Genomic DNA, 19,397 nt, shown 5'->3' on the forward strand with positions numbered 1-19,397 from the left:
TGGATAAAGTCGTCTGTGCCGTGAATAAAGGGCAGGAATGCATTAAATGCCCAAATCCTTTCGCTTGCAAGGGGTACCCAGGCTTTGTGATTGCTGAAGTGCGCAGCTTTTAAGTGAAAAGGCTTGTTCCTCGCCCGAGTCTTGTTTCACTCGGCACCGCCACATTTAGGTGTATCTTTGATTGCTGTAGTTTTTTGGATGCGACCGCATTCAGTCTATATTTACCTGAGATCCCAGTCACTCCCCCCTCCCCTGTTTAAAACATGAATTGAGCATTCATGCACGTGCAAGCATGAAGAGGATTATTATTATTTTTAACACTACAGGTTTTTGATCTTAAATCATCCTAAACTGGAAGGACTGGCTATGTCTCTCTGCAGGGTTGAACATTTGATCATTTTGGTTTGAAGATTAATTGGTGTTGGACTGGATCTGCTTCAGGTGCCAGATAATATCAGGCTAATGCCAGGCATCACTAGGCATCTAAAGCAGCTTTCCTTAGGCAAAGCTGATCACACTGATTGCTCAACCATTATATTTCTTTTGCTTTCACTCCCGCTCTTGACAGTCTCTCACACATGCAGAGTACTTACTGGGACAGATGTGCTCTGCATGGTCAGAGGACGGTTTGCTGTGAGCTACAGGGTGAAGACAAAGCATTTATGGAACGTGTCTATTTTTGGGCTCTTAATGGACTTGCTCCCATTCTCTTATGGAGCAGGTCTAGTTGAGTGATGTTCACCTGTCTTAAACCTGATTACAGGATCTCCTGCTGGACCTCTCCATTGTTTTTAATTTTACTCTCGCTCTTCTATTTCCTCTCTCTTTGCTCCAATTTTGATCTCCCTTCCTCTCTGTTTCACTCACTGTGTTTTCTTCATGCTGTGGTTGAATACATTACCTCAGATTCCAAACTTGACCTACCTCACTTGGCTATTCTTTCTCGTCGTGTGCCTTTTCTCATCACAGGCTCATGAATTGTTTGCCCTAGTTCAGCATGTGCTGCCCCTGTGTGATCATGTTTTTAAACATCTGGCTGGGTAAATACAAGAAAAGCTTCTCTGTCCATGTCTGTGAGTTTGCAGTGGCCAATTGTGATTGGCTGACAGTGTCACAGACACTTAAATAACTCGATACACATAATGGATTTGCGCTCGATCTTTTGCTTCAGTGTGCACATAATTCCCAAGTCTACCCCCCCCCCCCCCCCCCCCTTTTTTTTTTTTTTTTTTTTTTTTTTTGGTGCTGTGCCCTGACAGGGATATGGTTTCTGTTTGGGACTGCTAGTCTGACTTCCTGCTAAAGAACCAGTTAGAAGCAAAGGTGGCACAGTGACGCTGCCTTTTCTCTTCAAGGCTTGTTGTTTTGTTATATGAGAATGAGATTTTTTGTCATTCTGTGATGTAGCTTCACCTAATTCATCTACATTTTCATTAAATGTCGAGGCCTGAGACGATCAAAATCACGAGGCATTATCTTGAGGATCAATTGGCTTTAAAAATCACCACATGTATGGTTTTTGTTTTGTTACACGATGTCACCATATTTTATTTTGCCGTAACTTTAGATTCAAATTAAATCTACAAGTAAATAAAACCAAGAGTCATCAAGTGGCTTATATCTTAAGGGTAAATTAGGATTAAAAACACCATATGTATGGTCCTTATGGTCTCTACAGATCACTTACAGTGACATCAGGGTTCCCAAGAGGTTTTCTGCCAAACAAAAATGACCTGTGCGATATCAGAATTTTTTTTTAAAGGGTTTTATTTATTTCCTCATTACATACATGTTTAATTTATAAAATTCTCCAACATAGCAGGAAATCCACTGACCTCTACATTTACCCAGGTGTGTTTTTAATTGTCAGGGGCAAAAAACACCTCCTGAAATATGTACGTTCTAGTAATATGACCCCTTGAAATGGACACTGAAAATCAGGCATCTTCTTAAATTTCAATAAAACAAAATCAAATGTGATTTCTTTAACTTCTCACAAACTTTGTCAAAGAGTTTGATGTTATCACATGATGAGGCCGTGTACAAAAAAGTGCATTTAAGCCAAATGGAGACAGCCACACACTGATGGTAGGCTCAAATAATTGAGCAGATGTTGATTTAAGATTTTTCTTTTTTCCCGATCAGTTTTTTCTTCCAAGGTCAAGAATGAACATTTCAGTTAATATCCACTCCCCAAACCTCACTGAATATGGGCTCCCATCTTACAGACACTTCCTCTCCCATATTTCTCAGTCCACTGCCTTTTAAAAGCGCTTCACCTGCCCTTCCTCACTCCCACACCCTTCCCTTTAGTTACACGTCTCTAACCATTGCTAAGATCACGGCAAAGATGAGGAGAAATTGTCTCTTTTGCTTGACAAAGGGCAGACAGATATGCAGCCTCAGTCTGTGACATTTTCTTTTTTCACCGCAAAATTGAGAAGAAAGGGCAGAAGCTGAGAGAAACAAAAGAAAGAGAACAATAAAGTGAAATGCTTCTAAAAAAAAAAAACTTAAATTGAGGCAGAAAAGAGCAGCGTGAGTCTAGAAGAATTCAGCTGCACTCTGCTTGCTCAGCACTGTGGTTATAATTCTCTGTCTTTGTATCATCAAACCCTCCGCTGTGCCCTCACCCTGCTCTCAAGGTCAATACTTGTTTCTTCTTGACAGATGTCTGAGTAAAAAAACTAAACAGATATATTATGCTTTCTTCCTGTGTCTATGTGGAGCCACCCCCACAGGTAAATAAACACACAACTCTTTCTGTCAGAGTTGTCTGTGTGAAGAGCTGAGTCAGGTTGGAGATGACACACTGAGCTGGGTGATGTGTGACCATAGTTGCAGGGTTTACTGTGGCATTAGTAGGGTTTTGCATTTAATACCACTTATCAAGAAAAAGTCTCATTCAGCGGCTAACGTCTTTTCTCACTCCACTTGATTGTCTCGTCTTTTTACCCCCGTCTCTTTTCTTTTCCAAGAGGGTGACACCCTCCCAACCCCCATCCAAGATAGTGATCCCACATGCACGCTTTGTTACAAAATCAGCCTTTTCTGCCGGGGTGGACAGCTAGACAAATGATTTTGTCGGCCGTGCGAGGCAGGGGGTAATTTTTAGGTGAGCGCAGCGCTTCAGAAAAGAGTTGGCGCACAGAAATTAGAGGTTGTCAAATGCCGCACGTCTCCATTGATGGCCCAGCGCGGCCTCCTTATGTTAATGTGACATTTCAGCAAGAGGAAATAGAATTAGAAGAAGGGGGTGGGGAGGCCGCTGGTGGTTGTTGGATTGCATTGTCGCATATGAATACCACCTTTGGTTTTCTTTTGTTATCTTGAAGAAAAAAATAGTTCCCGGATGCAGACCTAGTGTAATAAAAAAAAAAAAATGTAGATATAGGTGTAATGGTACGTGTATTTTTCTTGAATTACCTCATAACAAGAGTGGTTACGATACAGTTACAATAAGGATAATAATACAGAGGATTCTGCTGATACAGTATCGGTACAGTATCTGTCAAATAGAAGCGACAAGCAGGAGATGTTTATTTATTCACTTCAGTTGTGTTGTTATGTTATGTTGCATTCTTCTTTACTGTGTTTTTTTGTTTGATTTGTTTTATGCTTGACACTAAACCGAGTTTCTCTTCATTGACTGTTCACAGCATTTGAGTGCCTTTATTGTTACAGTTGAACTTTTGCCAGTCGAGCACGTGTGAATGCATTTGTAAAGTTTGAAAAAGTTAATGGATTTTTTTGTGTGTGGATGATTTCTCTGCTGTAGAGAAAACATACCGAACCATGACTCCAAATATGAAATTCATATCAAGCACAGTTACGCCCTCGTATACAGAGAAGTGATTTCTTAATTTAAGTTACAGATCTCTTCTTTAGTTGTCATTGACTTGCTTTTACTGGTGTTGAATAACTCTTTTTTTCGCTCATTGTCTTGAGAAGGCTTATAGAACTTGGTTTTAGTTGCACTTTAGTGGTGATTACTTATTTTTAAGGAACGAAATTAAACCTGCTCGTGTTCAGGTTTTTCTGATTCAAGGGTTCTTTAAAACACAATACATGTTGATTTGTTGTCAACTATGTTGCCTTTCCTGTATGTTGTTTGTTTTGTCCTTCTGTCGTGGTCTACTCCCCGTATAATGTGTCAAACCAAAGCTAAGACGTTGCCTGGCTGCTGTTTTGGTTAGGAGTGATGTAATCTGTTTTCTGTGCAAGATACCATGAGGATGAATTCATCTTTGGGAAGGGCTGGGAGTATCTGTGGTCCTCACAGTACTGAGGTCATGTGGTTTGGAAAGGAGTTGGGCCGAGTCTCCTGGCTGCCTGTTTGTACTCTTCCAATGTCTTCTGCAGGTGCTGTCCACACAGCTGCAGACCAGATGTTTTTTAGCTGTGTGCTGGTCAGTGTCTGTGACCTCACTGGTGACAAATTTTTAGTCTCATTGCCATGTCCGGAGATAACTCTTTTTCAGTTTAGCAGTAAAAATGTTGTATCTAGGTGTCTTGTAGGACATAAAGTCAATATATGAGGAAATATATTTTCTCCACTGTCCAAAAATTAAAACATTTTGTTGGCACTTTTAAACCACAGCACCGGTTGCTGTTCATAATACGAAATTAGATAAAAATGCAGGAAATTTCTTTTCTTCCTGCACCAAGTTTGGAAATGTGTCACAATTATGTGATCCAACAGGAACATTGACGGGTAAAATAAGGATGACTTTATTTTTGACCACTCATTACGTTACTGTGAGTGTAGTAAAAGGTTTCCAACAAGTATTAATCTGCTTAAGATGACAGGAAGAGAAAGACATGCCTGTGAATGTAATTGAGACATCGTCAGGGAAAACTGCTTTGCTGAGATTTGTCGGGACGTTTTTGCCCTTTCTAATGCTGCTATTTTGTCTTTTGTTATAATTGCAAATTTTAACAAGCAGCTGATGATGCAAGTTTCACCCCACCTATCCAGTTTTGCATAGGTGCAGGGTTATGCTTCGCCTGTCATGCATGCCTTACTGAGGGCATCTATAGTTGAGTGTCAGGTTCCCCTGCTGCAGTTTAATATAGAGCTCCCTACTGCCAGAAGGTCTCATGGGTGATGGAAAAAGTGCCTAGCAGCCGCCCCCACTCCACCCTGCACACACGGTTCCTTGAGGCCTCGCCAGCTCTACAATTTAGTTCATGCTGTTTCATACTAGAGGTGGGTGACATAGCCACAAAATGATATCACAGTATTTCAGGAAAAGTTGCAATAGTGATATTTATGAAAATATAGAAAACAAAACTACTGAACAATGTTTTATTGCTTGCAGCTTGCAGGCAGCAGCATTTAGAAGTGCAAGAAATGAAGGGTATTTGTCATTAATGACAAACTGCCTAATTCAAAGTGTGACTCTATTGGGGAAAAAAGGTGTCAGTGTCTTGGGTTGAGCTCTTTAACATTGCTTAAAGGTCTCCTTTACAACCATGTACCTGCTACAGTAACATCCATTCACTGTTTGCTCTTCTTGTCATATGGAGTGCAACCACTGAGTTCTCTAGCAATGCTTGGTTGACTCATTTGTTTACTTTGGGGTCACATATGACCATCTGCTAGAATGTGCTCCTCACGTGCCTTCTTAGCCTGGTTGTACTCGAAGGCGTGTTTTCCTGTACGTGCTATGGTGGAGAATGTTGAAGTAGCTTAGTTTTATGTGCTAAATCATCATCAGAGGTTTGCTGTCAAACATGTAAGAGCTTGTCTTGTTGTGCACGCTGGGGGAAGGTAAACACTGTCTTACTATGTCAGTGATATTGTTATATGACAATTAATTTTTTAACATTTTGTCACGTTAACTTGTATACCAGTGTTATCGCAGATCATATGATTATGGCACAAACGTCAGAGTGCGTCGTCTTTGCACTTTTGGATTCACTATGACTGTACTCTGAGGGTAACCTGGAAAGCAGAAATATGCCCTGCAGCAGCTGACCCTCGTTTCACTGTCGCATACCAGGACTTGCAGACACACTGGTTTGATTGTATGCATCGGGCTACACATGGAGTAAAAATGGGGTGTGCTGCTTGAACATGTGTATGAGTGAGTCGGCAGCATGTGCGTGTGGAAGAGAGAGAGGTCCATTAGTTTTATCTGATAGGGGGATCAGATCTAAAGGCGGCATATACTTAAGCCTTAGTAATTCCCCTGTATCTGGTCTCCTGCTCAGGCTCTTGCACAGGCTGCTCTGTTAGAGAACAACCTCTGAGGGGAAAGAACAGAAAGTCGGTGGCCTTAACCTGTAAATAGTGCAGTGTTTAACTTTTGTCTCCGGCTCATAGACTAACTTGCACACAATCACAGATTTGTTGTTTCTACTCAGAGCAGTTTGTAGTAGGAAAAAATGCCATTTTCTGTAGAAAGCAGGAAACATTAATGCTCACACGTTTTTATACTCAAAGGCTATGTTAATATTAGCCAAGTTACGCAGTTGTTTATCTGTAAAAGACAAACATTACGCAAGGCAAAGATTTGTATGCTACATTAGGCTTTTCCCCATAAGTCAAAATCAATATGACAGTGATATATCTAGCACCGTTCTTTTTAAGTGTCACTGCTCTGTTTTTATGCAGTTGCTTACCGCACTTTACATATTTTTGTCTTTCAGAGATCAACAGAGTGCGTAAAGACATGTACAGCGACACAGTGAATGGCCTTGTGGACAAACACCCACTGGAGCTGCCCGAACCAGTCGGACCCATCGTTCACCTGCAGGAAAAACTGTTTGTGCCTGTCAAAGAGTACCCAGATGTGAGTATCAGGGTTACACGTCTCTCACATTTGCTGTTGCATCACATTGCTAATAATATCAGAGCATTTGCCTGAATGGTTGCTGGATTAATATTTAGACTGGAGCCAGAGGAAAGTGTATTAAAGAAGAAATCTTAATCTTATCGAGAAACTAGATTTTATTTTTCATATAAGTTCATGTTAACAGATAAAGACATTCTTTCACATACTGGTCCTTGTGCAGAAATACCTCTACACACACTGTTGGTCCTCTTGCCTTAGGCCATGTGTCTTTGTGATGTGTCATCATGGGAACGACAGCTGCTGATAGCTCTGCAGTCTGTCAGCACTGAAGACATATCTCATGACTGTTGTAAGCACTTGCTCACTGCTCATGCACTCTGCTCTCAGTTCTGTTCTTTTTCCTTTCAGTTTTTTGCTCTTTTAAAAAAATATATTTTAGTTGATAAACATGCAGTCCTTGACTTGTTCTTTTTACTTTATTAGCTGCCCGACTTACACTGTGTGCACCAAGTTGTTAATGTACTACTGATACAACTTTGTCAGACTGCACACTAATTTGGTCCTGGTCTGTGGAAAACGCAGCATGCTGGGGTGTTTATGAGCCAACTCAGCAGCAGATTAGTGCTGCGAGAGAAAGCGGGGGATTGAAAAAAGAAGCATCAAGAAAAGTAAACTGCAATTTCATAAATATTCAGTAAAAGGGAATGAAAATCTTTTAGAGTAACCACTTGGTTTTTACTGTGATGGAGAGATGGATACACACAGTTGGGGCAGGGGGGGAAGCAGCACACGGTGGAGGTACCATGGTGTTTCTAGAGATGAGGAGGATGGTGGCAGTAGAGCTGGGCGATATGAGATTTTTTCATATCACGATATGTTTTTTTCATTTCAGGCGATAACGATATCTATCACGATATAAGCCAAATAACTATATTTGTAAGATTTAAATGTGCCGTTGCTCACAAGTAAAATGTGAAATAATCAGCAGCTTGTTTTTATTTAAATATTTATTTCCCATAATAAGTTCAACAGGGTAGATGTACTTAAGGAACATGAGACTTTTTCAGATAAATAAAGGCAAATATTGCAAACTACACAAAAGGCAGCCGCTAAAGCGTTTAAGTTTCAAAATAGAACAAACGAAACAGACTAATTTGTCAATTCCACTTAGAAACAAAATATTAATTCTAAAAATAAATCTTAGTTTGTTTTACAGAAGAACAGACAAAACTGACTAACTTTTGTCAATATCAAATAAACTGAGAACTAAAAGGAAATTCTCAATCTCTCCTTGTTGTATAGCTGAGCTTTTCAAACAGTTTTAACAGTTACTTTAGTCTGACAAAAGCCGAATGACGAATTAGCGCTTCCAGTCAGAGACTGAGGCTACGTCCACACGTACACGGGTATTTTTGAAAACGGAGATTTTCCGTTTCCGTTTTAAAAAATAATCCCGTCCACACATAAAGGCAGAAATGAAGGAAAACACTGCTATGAACTTGCCAAAGCAGCAGGTGGCGCTAGATTCCTAACCGTGCAGAAATGTTGGCCAATCAGAAGTCTAGAAGCCTCGGTGGGAAAAAGTAAACAAAGCTGGGGCATAGAAGCAGAACCGAGTCGTATGTGTGGAGGGACAGTAACTGTGTGTATATGTAAGCATTTAAACACTGCAGAGAGTAGAATTAACAGTAACAGTATTGTAGAAGTTCATTTCACCGAAACAATAACGTGGCGCACAGTGTGACGCATGCACCAGTTTATTGTATTTCCAGACTTGCTTCCGGCACAATTTACAGTGCACGCTACTCTGTTTTTTGTCAGACTTGAAATAGCCGAAATACCTTCACACTACGGAACTTCTATGGCTCTTCCGTTCGACAATCTCTCCGGCATTGCAACCATCATCTGTTTTCTCTTCGGTCACGCTCGGTTGATTTTTCTAGTCGGCACACTCATTTCCTCCATTACGCGCTGGCTCCATTACCCGCTGGCTGCTTCCCAAACAAACACACGTGCGGCTTGGCACTTGTGCTGTACGTAACAAGTCACGCGACGTGACGCTGCGGCTGTGATTGGTTCGGCTCTGCGCTACTTAGTTTGGATTGGCCGACCTTTTTTTTTTTTTTTTTAAAAGAGGACAAGAGCGGCGAGGTCTATCGCGATAGCTTAATTTCTCTATCGAGTAAAAGTTATATCGCGATACATATCGTTATCGTTCTATCGCCCAGCTCTAGGTGGCAGCACAGAGCAGAGTGATATGTGTGTCTGCGTGTAAAGCTTTGGGACGTGTGTGTAAGGCGTTTACCACAGTCGGCCACATTTATGTGCTCATGGTAATCTTTGACGCACACATGAATGATTGTGTCACGTCCTGAGAAGCAGCGTTTCTCTTCATAATCCCAGCAGCTGGCAGCAAGGAAATGAATGGAGGGAGGTGACGAGGATAAGAGACACCGTAGAGCAGGCCAAGGCTCAGTCGGGCATGGATTGCATTTTCCCCCTGACAGAATTGATAAAAGGCACCAGGGACTGGCTAGGATCAGCTTAGCTCCATCTCACCCTGAGACCAGGCCCAGCGTCTGCGCTCAGGCTCTTAAGGGACTTCCAGCCAGTTTAAGTGACCCTTAAGTGTTTGCCTTGTAATTGTGACATGTGTGGTCATAGCTGATGTGCAGTTGCCTTTAAGAGCATGGTGGTCGTCTTAGTGAGATCATCGACTGTGACATGCTGTTTAGAGATGATGCCTGCTTTCAGTTACTGCAGAAGTTTCTGTGTTCTTTGTGTGTGGGTTTTGTGCTGCACAGGAATGCAATTTTTTTTTTTTTTTTAAGCGAAGAAGTTCAATAAAAATGTGTGAAGCAGTGGGTGCCACCTGTGACTGTAGAGATGCTAATGAAATAACACACACACAATCTATTAAAAGTGCAGCATCCGCAGATGACCCTTGGTGTACCCTTCACTCGCTTTGCTGCACTGCTTTGAGCAGAGCAGGGCTGTAACTCTTGTATTCTGTTTATAAGCTGTTTGGAAAGCTACTAAATTAATTAGGCTTCCCCCTGGTGGTCAAGATGACTCACTGATGACCTTATCAGACACAAATTAGCACACCCACTGACATGCACATAAAGAAGTGTGAGCACAGATGAACACTGAAACTCAGTGACACAAAAATAGGACATTTTTCAAATTATTTGTTTTCTGCTTTCATTTGGTGAACACATTCAAGCATGGCCATTCAGTCTGTCAGCAGGGAAAGAGGACAATGGCAGACTTACTGTTAAATTTAGATGTGATGACTGCAGTTGGGAGAAATCAGCAGCAAGTCCAGATTAAATGATTGTTATTTTATTTATTTATTTATTTATTTATTTTAGCTCTCCTGTTTGGAACACGTGCAAAACTTCCTCAGCATGATTGCCAAATCATATTTGTGTAGGTGCCAACAGTAATCTTGTGCCAGATATGTAATTTTTTTTAAGGCTACCAGTTGAAGTTGAAGAGTAGTCATCCGTTTGATTGTGCTGCTGCTCTCGCTGCTGTTTAGGATTTTTAAGTTAGTGGACAGAGAGGAAATGAAATCTGGCATTGACTATTTGAGCAGCAGACAATAGGAGATAAAGTGTTGCTGCGCGTTAAACTGATTTCCCAATAAAACAGTTAAAATGGTTGTCTTAACACGGAGAGACAGCGGTTCTACAGTTTGTGCTTTTAAAGATGATAAAAAGAAGAAGCCTTTAGTCTTTTAAGAAAAAGGGGGAGGAAGCACGAGAGGATAGAAAAGAAGCAAAGGGAAAAATGTCCCTTTTATCCCCATCTGCCCACTTCTAACGGATAGGAAAGTGTAATGAAAGATTATTAGACTGGGGAATTTCACCATCCTTTTTACATTTCTGTCTGATTTCCCAGAGTCCTCCCACTGAAAATCCATGTATGTGTGGCTTGCTGATACAAGTCTAGGCTCTCCCAAGAAAACGGAGAATGATGTTCCAAGTCTCCTGTTTTGTGTTGTTGGCATCTACTCACCTGCCGTGGAACATTTGTCATCATTCATGCCGTTTCCCCATCTGTGGAACTCTTGGCATCAGTTTTCACTTCCATTTAAAAACTCCCTTTATTCATACTATATCCTTAGGCTGAGGTTACGCGCTCTCTTACGCTTTCTCTGTCAGATCACCTATGTTTACCCTGCTCAGGTTTCACCAGTAGATAATTAGATTGTCCTGGTGCCTGGATGCAGTGCGGCATGTCAATTCTACCAAAATAACTTGCCTCGCCAGCACACTCCTACTCTAATTCCCTTAAGTGTGTCCCTCTTCTGGCCTGTGTGCCCCACATCTGTCTGTAAATGTGTTTGTGTATGCGTGCGCCTCCATCACTCAGTCTGCCTGCGCGTCTGTCTCCCCCACCCCCTCGCCATTCTTCAAAGTCAGCCATTTCCCGATGTCGTCAGCGGTGCAGAACACTGCGAAGCGTCACTGTGGTGACTGCATCTTGACTGACAGCTGAGTCGCAGGCTATCTGATAACTTCAACCTTCAATTAAATGCTATCTGTGGCTCCGCTTCTCTTCCAAGCACACGCTCGCATACACATTGATAGGCAGCTGACTGACAGCTCAGCATGTCATTTCCGTTGACCTTGAGGCGTCTGATAGGATGTGTGACATATCTTTTTAAGATGGTGTCTGTCTCCACTTTATTCCCAGTGTATTTGTATGTGCCAAATCTTAAATGCCCAGGTGGGTTGTGGGCAGGTCACCTGGTGTTGAGAAATGCTTAGGACTGAAAACACACGCGAGAGGTGGGGGGAGACACCTCTGCTGTGCTGACTCTGTGAAATGAGACCCTCAGTTGGATGTAAGCTGTTGAGCAAGTGGTAAACAGGACCGTCTGAACTTGTCACAAGCTCGGGGGCATCCACAAGACGAAAATGATCACTTGTATAGCCAAAATTGTTTATTTAAAAAAAAGGGGAAAAAACCTAGCTAGGGACACCCTAGCTAAGTCTCTGCTGTTGGTCTTTTCTGTTTGTCTAGTGTTCTGGGTGTTGTCATGGCACTTAAGGTTGTTTACCCCAGTAATGAAATCCTTTTAAGCCCCTGTCCCATTTCCGCTCTCTCACCACACCAGCTGTCTCCAAACCAAAGAACCTCACAGGAGCAGATGTTTGAAGTCCATGCGAGTTTCTATTTTTTCTTATTTTTTAAAGTTTCTAAAAGCAAATTAGTCGATCTGTAAACTGCAAATAACTCGTCTCCTTAATAGAAGCAAATATTTTCTCTCCTTATATTTGGAGAAAGCACCGGGGGGATCACCAGCCTTTCATTGTTCCAAAGAATTTAAGCTTCAAATGAGGTTTTTAACTGTAAATCTTGTTGCAAATAAGAAAAAAAAGACAATAGAAAGATACTATATTTTCTATACATTGATGAGTTGGTTTAAAAAAAAAAAAAAAGGGAGAGAGAGGGAGAAAAAGTCCATTAACTATTTGAATTCTGAGTGTGTTTGTGTGTGTGTTCATGTGTTCTGTTGGATCATGGTGCTTCACTGCAAGGCACCCAGATTTGCGAACAGCAAAGAAAGAGGCTCTGGTGGTTTGAGCAGACAGAATGTCCTGGCCCTCTCTCTTTCACTGCGGAAAAATTGCCCGGCCAAACCAGCCAGGTCCCTGCACAGGGAAAGTCATTAAGCTTGCTCCCATGAGGGTGTCATCACTTATCATGCCAGCTCCTGATATCCTTCTGACCCCCTTAAGTCATTACGAGTCCTGGAAATGTACCACCCCGCACCTCACCTCGACACACTGGTAGAGCGGCAGAGAGGAGGATTTTGATAACTATAGCTAGCCAGCCATGCGTGATGCTGATAATTTGATGAACGGATGGTTTTCCAGTTAGCCGTTTGATAAGAAGGTAATTACAATAATAATTTAAGCAGCGAGAACTCTATTTGTTGTTGTCAGTTAAAATGACGAAGAGCAAAAGTATAAGCTATTAGACGTGCTTCCGTTACCGCACTAATGCCAGCTTGTGTAGCAGCAGCGTGTGCTTGCATACTTTGGGTGGATGGTGCCACGTGCTGCTTTGGCCCGTCCGTCTGTGCATCATTAAGCTGACAGATACGGAGGGTGAAAAGTGAGAATCAAGGACAAAATGAAGCAGGTCGACCACACCGGAATCAAAGACTGCACTGCACTGTCGTGTCAGCTTGTATCAATAGTGCTACACTACCTGCATACATATACTAGATCACACTGATACAGGATTTTTGAGCAAATACTAATATCCATGCCTTTGACTTAAAAAAAACAAAAAAACAGAGATAGCTGGCAAGACCTGTCCTGTTTGGACTCTGGCTCAGGTAATAGAGCGTTTCGTCTAACAGTCGTAAGGTCAGTGGTTTGATCCCAGAGTGTCCAAGTCACCCCTGATGGGTCCATCAATTTGCATGTGTGCGATAACTGGAAAGCACTTGAAGGCACTGAAAAAAGCACTGTATCAATGTGTGGGAGAAAATCACTTTTAATGCTTGAAGAGTGCTGTGTAAGTACCAGGATTTTACTGCTGAACAAAAATCTTGGATGTAAATATCAACTATACTAATTTGATATCTGTGTCAGTACCAACATTATTTGTTTTATTTTTTATTTTTTTGAAAGACAATCTCCTGAAGGAATCAACAATTTATTGGAAATAGCTCATAATGAGAGACACTGCTGGGAGATCTAATACGCCAGGATAAATGCTGGATATCAACATCAACATTACCGAAAACTTAACAGGAAGTTGTTGCATCACAGGGTGTTGCTAGAAGCAGATCAGGCTATGAATGTGTATGACTAGCTGTTATCAGTTACATGGTTGGCTGTCATATTATGAATCAGTACAAGTGAGTAAAGAAGCTGATGGCTAATCAGCTGATGCAAGTGTGATTTCACAGCTTTACCTGAATTTGCATAATTCTGTTAAACTGAATGGATATTGGTGAGATGTAACTAACCGGCATCAAGTTTTCCTGAGAAAGCTAGCATCACACGAATAACAGTAATCCACATCTTTCTCGGTCTTCTATTGATTCATTGTGATTATGTAACGTTTAACCATAGGGGTGAGGCTGAATGTAACTGAGCATGTTTCTACTTGTTTATTTTTTATCCCAGCTTCTTGTTTATCTAAAGGGTTACAAACTTTGCTCGCTGCTTTCTTTACTCACATCTTCCAAACTTTGAGCCAATATCAATCTTTATGCTTTCCATCTCTCCGTCCTCACTCGTCTGTATTTCCACCCTGCCTGCAACCCCGAAATAAACCCAAACAGAATTATCAAAGGAGCTATGGATTAGGCACTAAATGCTGGGTGTGCTGAATAGAGAGCTTTGAAGTCTGTAGGGCTTTGAGGTGTAAATGTCACCACTGGAATCTAAGTCTAATTTTCACTCCTTCATCAGCCTATGGCCTTGTCCTCTGTCCCTCCCAAACATCAGGTATGCAGGTTTCAGTAGTTTATACACCCGTCTGCTCCATTTCATATTCCTTCTATACTGTTTTTTGGCAGGGGTAGGGATCAAGCAGTAGTGTGAAGGTAAATATGATGGATTATTTCAGTGATGCAACACTAGAGCCCAAAGATAAATGAGTGACTAAAAGCAGGGAGCTTGTCTGTGATTAAATGAAAGACCTGTCCACTACAGGGGTGGGGGTCACAGATAAGCAAAGGAAACGCCAAGGTCCTGACAAAGAGGAAAAGGAAGCCCGCAGAGTTTCCAGAAGCTATGAATGGATACAGAAGGGAGGATATGGAAACAAAAGGGATGTATTTTACCAACTAAGCGGGCTGGTAACTTCTGTAAAGCCTCCATAAACTGGATATCATTGTTTCGCAATAATGCTTTCAGACTTTGAGGGAGGTTTAGAGTAAAGTAAGTGAAAAGATGGGGAGAGATGATGGTGCCTGGTGTAACCAGGTTCCTCCTTTCCATGATGCATTGCACTGAATGAACTATTCCTCATTTCCATAAGCCCAGCAAGGCTGGTTAATAAGTGATTGGTATTCTGCTCCTGGCCTTGCCCGGCTCTTCGATAAGCCTTCCACGCACACAGTCAGAACCCTCAGCATGATCTCATTTCCTGTCTCCCCACCACCACAAACAAACGCCGTCAAAGGCACAATTGTTCTGCTTCTGTGAGCATTGTTGGTGGAACTGCTGTTTTTTCTCAGTAGTTCACACAAAACCAGAATGCCCGTGCACACAAACCCGTGCAGCTCTGTATGCCGAGGGTGTCTGTAAGAGTTCACCCCATACATTGTGTCACACACGCTCACAAACACACAGTGACAGAGACGTAGATGCACACAGCATAACCCGCCTGTGGAGTAGCGATAACTGGGACTAAACAAAGGCCCTTTAATGTCAGTGTAAGCCTTTGTCCTGGAGGGGGCTTTGTGAGTATGAATGTGTGCGCATCTGTATGTCTTTGTGTTTACACATGAGCTATGTGTGAATACTGTATATGTTTGTATTTGTATTTTGTTGTTTGTTTGTTTGTTTGTTTTTTGTGGGGGGGGGTGAAACTTTGAGAAAACTCAGATAACGTGACACTGAACTCAAGAACTGAAGAGAAGACTTCCATTGCAATTTTCTACTACTGTAAATAATCGAGCCCAACCCCCCTCCTTTTTCTTTTTAGTGAGGAAAATCATAGATCTGTTGACGATAATCAATAATAAAGCTCTGGAAGTCCAGACGAGAAAAATGATGGCTCCCAGATGTTTTTTAAGTCTGCAGAAGCACGGAGTTGATTTAACAGCAGGAAGACAGAAAATGAAAGCTAGCTTGATAGTTTAGCAGGCCCGGGTGAAGACTGGATAGTGCATTTGGCAGTCAGGGCACAGTATCCGTCCTTCTCCCCTGTCTGGCTGTACTGAGTGTAGTTCCTGGCAGAGTCGAGGGCCCTGTACCCTTCTGATAACTCACCCGCTTGGCTGTTCATTGTCTCTACATTCCAGTGGCTGAAAATGGAGGTCGCTTTTTTGTAAAAGCATATCAACATCCATGAAAAGAGTGTCAAACCCTCACTGCAGACCAGGGAGCAAAGCGAGCCATCCACTACAATTAAAATGCTGAGCTTTATTCTGTTACTGAGTAAATGTGGCTTCACTCTTTACAGCAGTGTTACATTTCTAATTGCAAAGTTTAAATATGATAGGTGGCTGCTTTGTTGAAATGCTCGCGTAGTCACGTCACAGCAAAAAACTGAGGTGTACTGCCAGCTTAACATATATATGTATTTTTGAAACTTACAGGAAGAAACGTGAAGTGTGCAAACAATATATGGACATGTGAGACAAAGCCAGATGAGGCACGTGGCGTTTAAATAGCTGTGCAGAGTGCTCGCTGGGTTTTCTGCTTTTCCACCAGTCTTACTCAGCTGTACACAGGAACCCCTGCAACTCAATAGAGACAGCACCACCGCAAGAGGGCCTGGGGCCATAACAATCCCCACACTTCTTTTATCTGCAAGGACCCGTCAGATGGAGTTGAGTAGTTAGCTTGTCTACCTGCACAGTGTGAAAAATACGAGAATGCGCCGGTGCTGGCCTTTCTTACTCATAATCATTTCCCAAGTAGTGGTAAAACAAGATGTGGCATCATAACTTTTTCCTTTCTTTATTTCTTCCTGCTTTCCTCCTTCGTGTCACTGCTCTCTGACAAACACAGCATAATCATGTTCACATTGTACACCTCTGCTGTAAAAAGGTGAGTGGTTCGACTAGTTGCCACCTCAGAGTTTTAATCAGATATTCTCCTACCCCCTTCTATAATCCGATGATTTAAGCTTGGTGTGTAATATATATGTATTTAATATATTCACGGTGAATAAATCTGTCAGTTTTGGGACTGATGGGTTATATTGTAGGTTTTGAGGCCAATTGGAGCTGTCACATGTCATATCTGCACAGAAATCTACATATACATTTAGATTTTTTTCTTTCTCTTTAACCTTGTATTTGCTAATTTGATAGCAAGCATTTTTCAAATATGTCACCACTGTTGTTAGCAGAGTGTAACACACATCACTGTAGCTTGAGTTTAGTGGGTTAGAAACTGTGTGTTTGTGTGGTATGTGTAGGAGTACCACAGTACTCAGGGTTCACCCTCGTCTGCAGCGGGAGCTGTGATGCAGACAGACAGCTCTCTCTTCTGTGCTTCTCGAGGCTGTGCATGCATCTGTGTGTTTATGTACAAGTCAGAAGCAGGCCAACATACCTCGTTGGTGGCTGACCTCCAAGGACAGGTGTCCTTACATCCTTCAGCTGGCACACACACAAATGTAGCCCCTGTGCCAGTTTCCTGCATTCGAGTTAACCAAACGGACAGTTGCCTTGTGACAGAGAAAAGCACGCTTGCAGCCTGTGTAGCAGCACGCCATGATCGTCTGTGGGAGACTCCAGTCACAGGGTGTGTCTTTCCTGTTAGAGACAGGCCAGGGATGCAGGCAAAACCCACCGACAGGGACTAGAAAAACAAAAGGCCCGGAGTTTTCGATTGTCCTCAGTAGCATTTATGTTGTTTAGGGGAAATACTGGCAACATCACATTAAATTTGTAATCCCTCTGTAATTAAATGTGACTCCTCTGATAGCCTTTTGGATTTTGCAGAGGCACTGGTGCGGTGGCGTGCGTAAGCAGATGTGACTGCGTTTTAAGAATTTAATGCTGTGGTGTCACAGCTCATTGCGACAGCCCAAGAGACGAATAGTTGTGCTTCTGATTGTCAAGGAAAGCTTTCCGCTATGGCAGTGAGCATTTTCAGGTAGAAAAAGAAGGGGGGAGGGGGCATCTCTTACCCGTCATGCTCTCCACCAGCATACGTTATTGAAACCTGGGTGGTTTGTTTACCTTTTTATACATCACTGTGCTCCTCCTTACCCTCTGTTTTCGTTCTGGCTGAAAATTTATTTGGATTATTCCAACATGTTTTCTCTTTATCCTGTTGGAAACCAGTTTCATGTCAAGAGGATTATGTTGGCAAATTTGTTTCCTTGTGGTACAAAGCTCCACAGCCACTCACCAGTGAAAGGGGGGCCATGATAATAAAATTGTGTCAAAACACACTGCCATACTTCACAACCCCTAGCACACTTTCCAACTCAATTTCCCTTGTTCTTTTTCCACCATGCCCACCCAGACTACACCCTGTGTAGTTAATATTCTATTTTTTGTTTGAGATCATTTTGACATCTATTGGGGCAAGCCAACCTCACTGTCGTCTTTGATCGTGCTCTCATTGTGGTGAAGGGACAAAAAATACAACCAGTGCAGCTATTTTTAGCACAGTTTCCAGTCAAATAGGTGGGAAAAAACTGAAAAAAAAGAGGAACTGTATCTGCTGGTTACCAACTTTTCCTTTCCTACATTTAGTAGACAGCAGATTGTTTGTGTCAGACAAGGGAAAAAAATCTATTTTGGGTTAAGCATGGCCTGGTAGATCACAGAAAACACATGATGGACGGCACCTGCACGCGTACTTGCTTAAGTGAAGTGGACATTACACTGCATAGGGAACTGGCAGGGTGGGGTCAGTTTAATATCCTGTCAGACTGATATGGACTTTTGTGTTCTCAGACACAAATCCTCCAGTGTTGTTGTCGAGAAAAGTTCAGGTCTGTAGTGCAGGTGTGAAAATGGCTCCTGAAAGGCTGAAAGAGGGTAGTTTTGGCTGTGCGTGTAGTCTTTGTAGCAGAGGCGTGATATCCAACAAAGCTGAGGTCATGCTTTTTGAAAGCTCATGGAAACTGCTTATTGCTTATGAAGGGTTTCTCTGAGGTAAATAAAATGTAAATTTTTCTGTCTTTTATGTGTCTGTATATAGACTCACAAGGTTTTCTCTCTCTCTTTTTTTTTTATTTTATTTTATTTTTTTTTTCCTCTCTCTCTTTCTGCAGTATAACTTTGTGGGGAGAATCCTTGGCCCGCGGGGACTCACAGCCAAACAGTTGGAAGCAGAAACGGGATGCAAAATCATGGTGCGAGGAAAAAGCTCCATGAGAGACAAAAAGAAGGTAAGATCATCAGTGGCAGTGTGCCTGGTATATACAAGAGGAAAACTCATATTTTTTTTTAATTTTCACACAATATTGCGAAAGTTTCTGGGCCAGTGGTCACACAAAAAGCTTCCCTCTGGTCTTGAAGAAACATGAAGCAGACACATGCTTAGCTAATGCCCAGTGGCTGCATCCTGATATCTGATAGTGCTGTTTGCAAAACGCTGCGCAGTGGAAAGTATTGAAGCCAGTAGTAAACCAGTCGGCCAAGGCCAGGAGCAGCCACTATTTCTGGATATACCGAGCTGACTTTGGAGACATATAAGGTCTCTACATATCCACAAAGGACTGAAGTTATGCAAAACAATGCCACCTTTTGCATTATTTTATTTACAAACTGTGCTCTTTAGGTAAATAAAATGAAATGATGTGAAACATTTTGAGCCCACAGTCATAAAAGACCTGGAGTATTGATGTTGTCTCTCTGTGCGAGTGACATGGACACGATTACTCCAATGAGACGACGTAGGATTTTCAAATTGATATACCATAGGT

General features: G+C 42.0%; 1 protein-coding gene across 5 annotated transcripts in view; it reads left to right on the plus strand.

Annotated features, from left to right (window-relative positions):
• The window catches only part of qkia (QKI, KH domain containing, RNA binding a), an 81,781-nt gene that overhangs the window by 25,725 nt on the left and 36,659 nt on the right, over nt 1–19,397 (plus strand). For all 5 annotated transcript variants that reach the window (XM_086273796.1, XM_086273799.1, XM_086273795.1 and 2 more), the window contains exons 2-3: nt 6,655–6,797; nt 18,744–18,860. In XM_086273796.1, coding sequence (XP_086129922.1) covers nt 6,655–6,797; nt 18,744–18,860 — 260 coding nt within the window. The remainder of the gene's footprint in view (nt 1–6,654; nt 6,798–18,743; nt 18,861–19,397) is intronic.

Source organism: Aulonocara sp. 'chitande type north' Nkhata Bay, linkage group LG19, assembly GCF_057382095.1.
Source record: "Aulonocara sp. 'chitande type north' Nkhata Bay isolate Kocher_YH1m ecotype deep benthic linkage group LG19, A_spYH_male_GT1.1, whole genome shotgun sequence".
NCBI classification, from domain to species: Eukaryota; Metazoa; Chordata; class Actinopteri; order Cichliformes; family Cichlidae; genus Aulonocara; species Aulonocara sp. 'chitande type north' Nkhata Bay.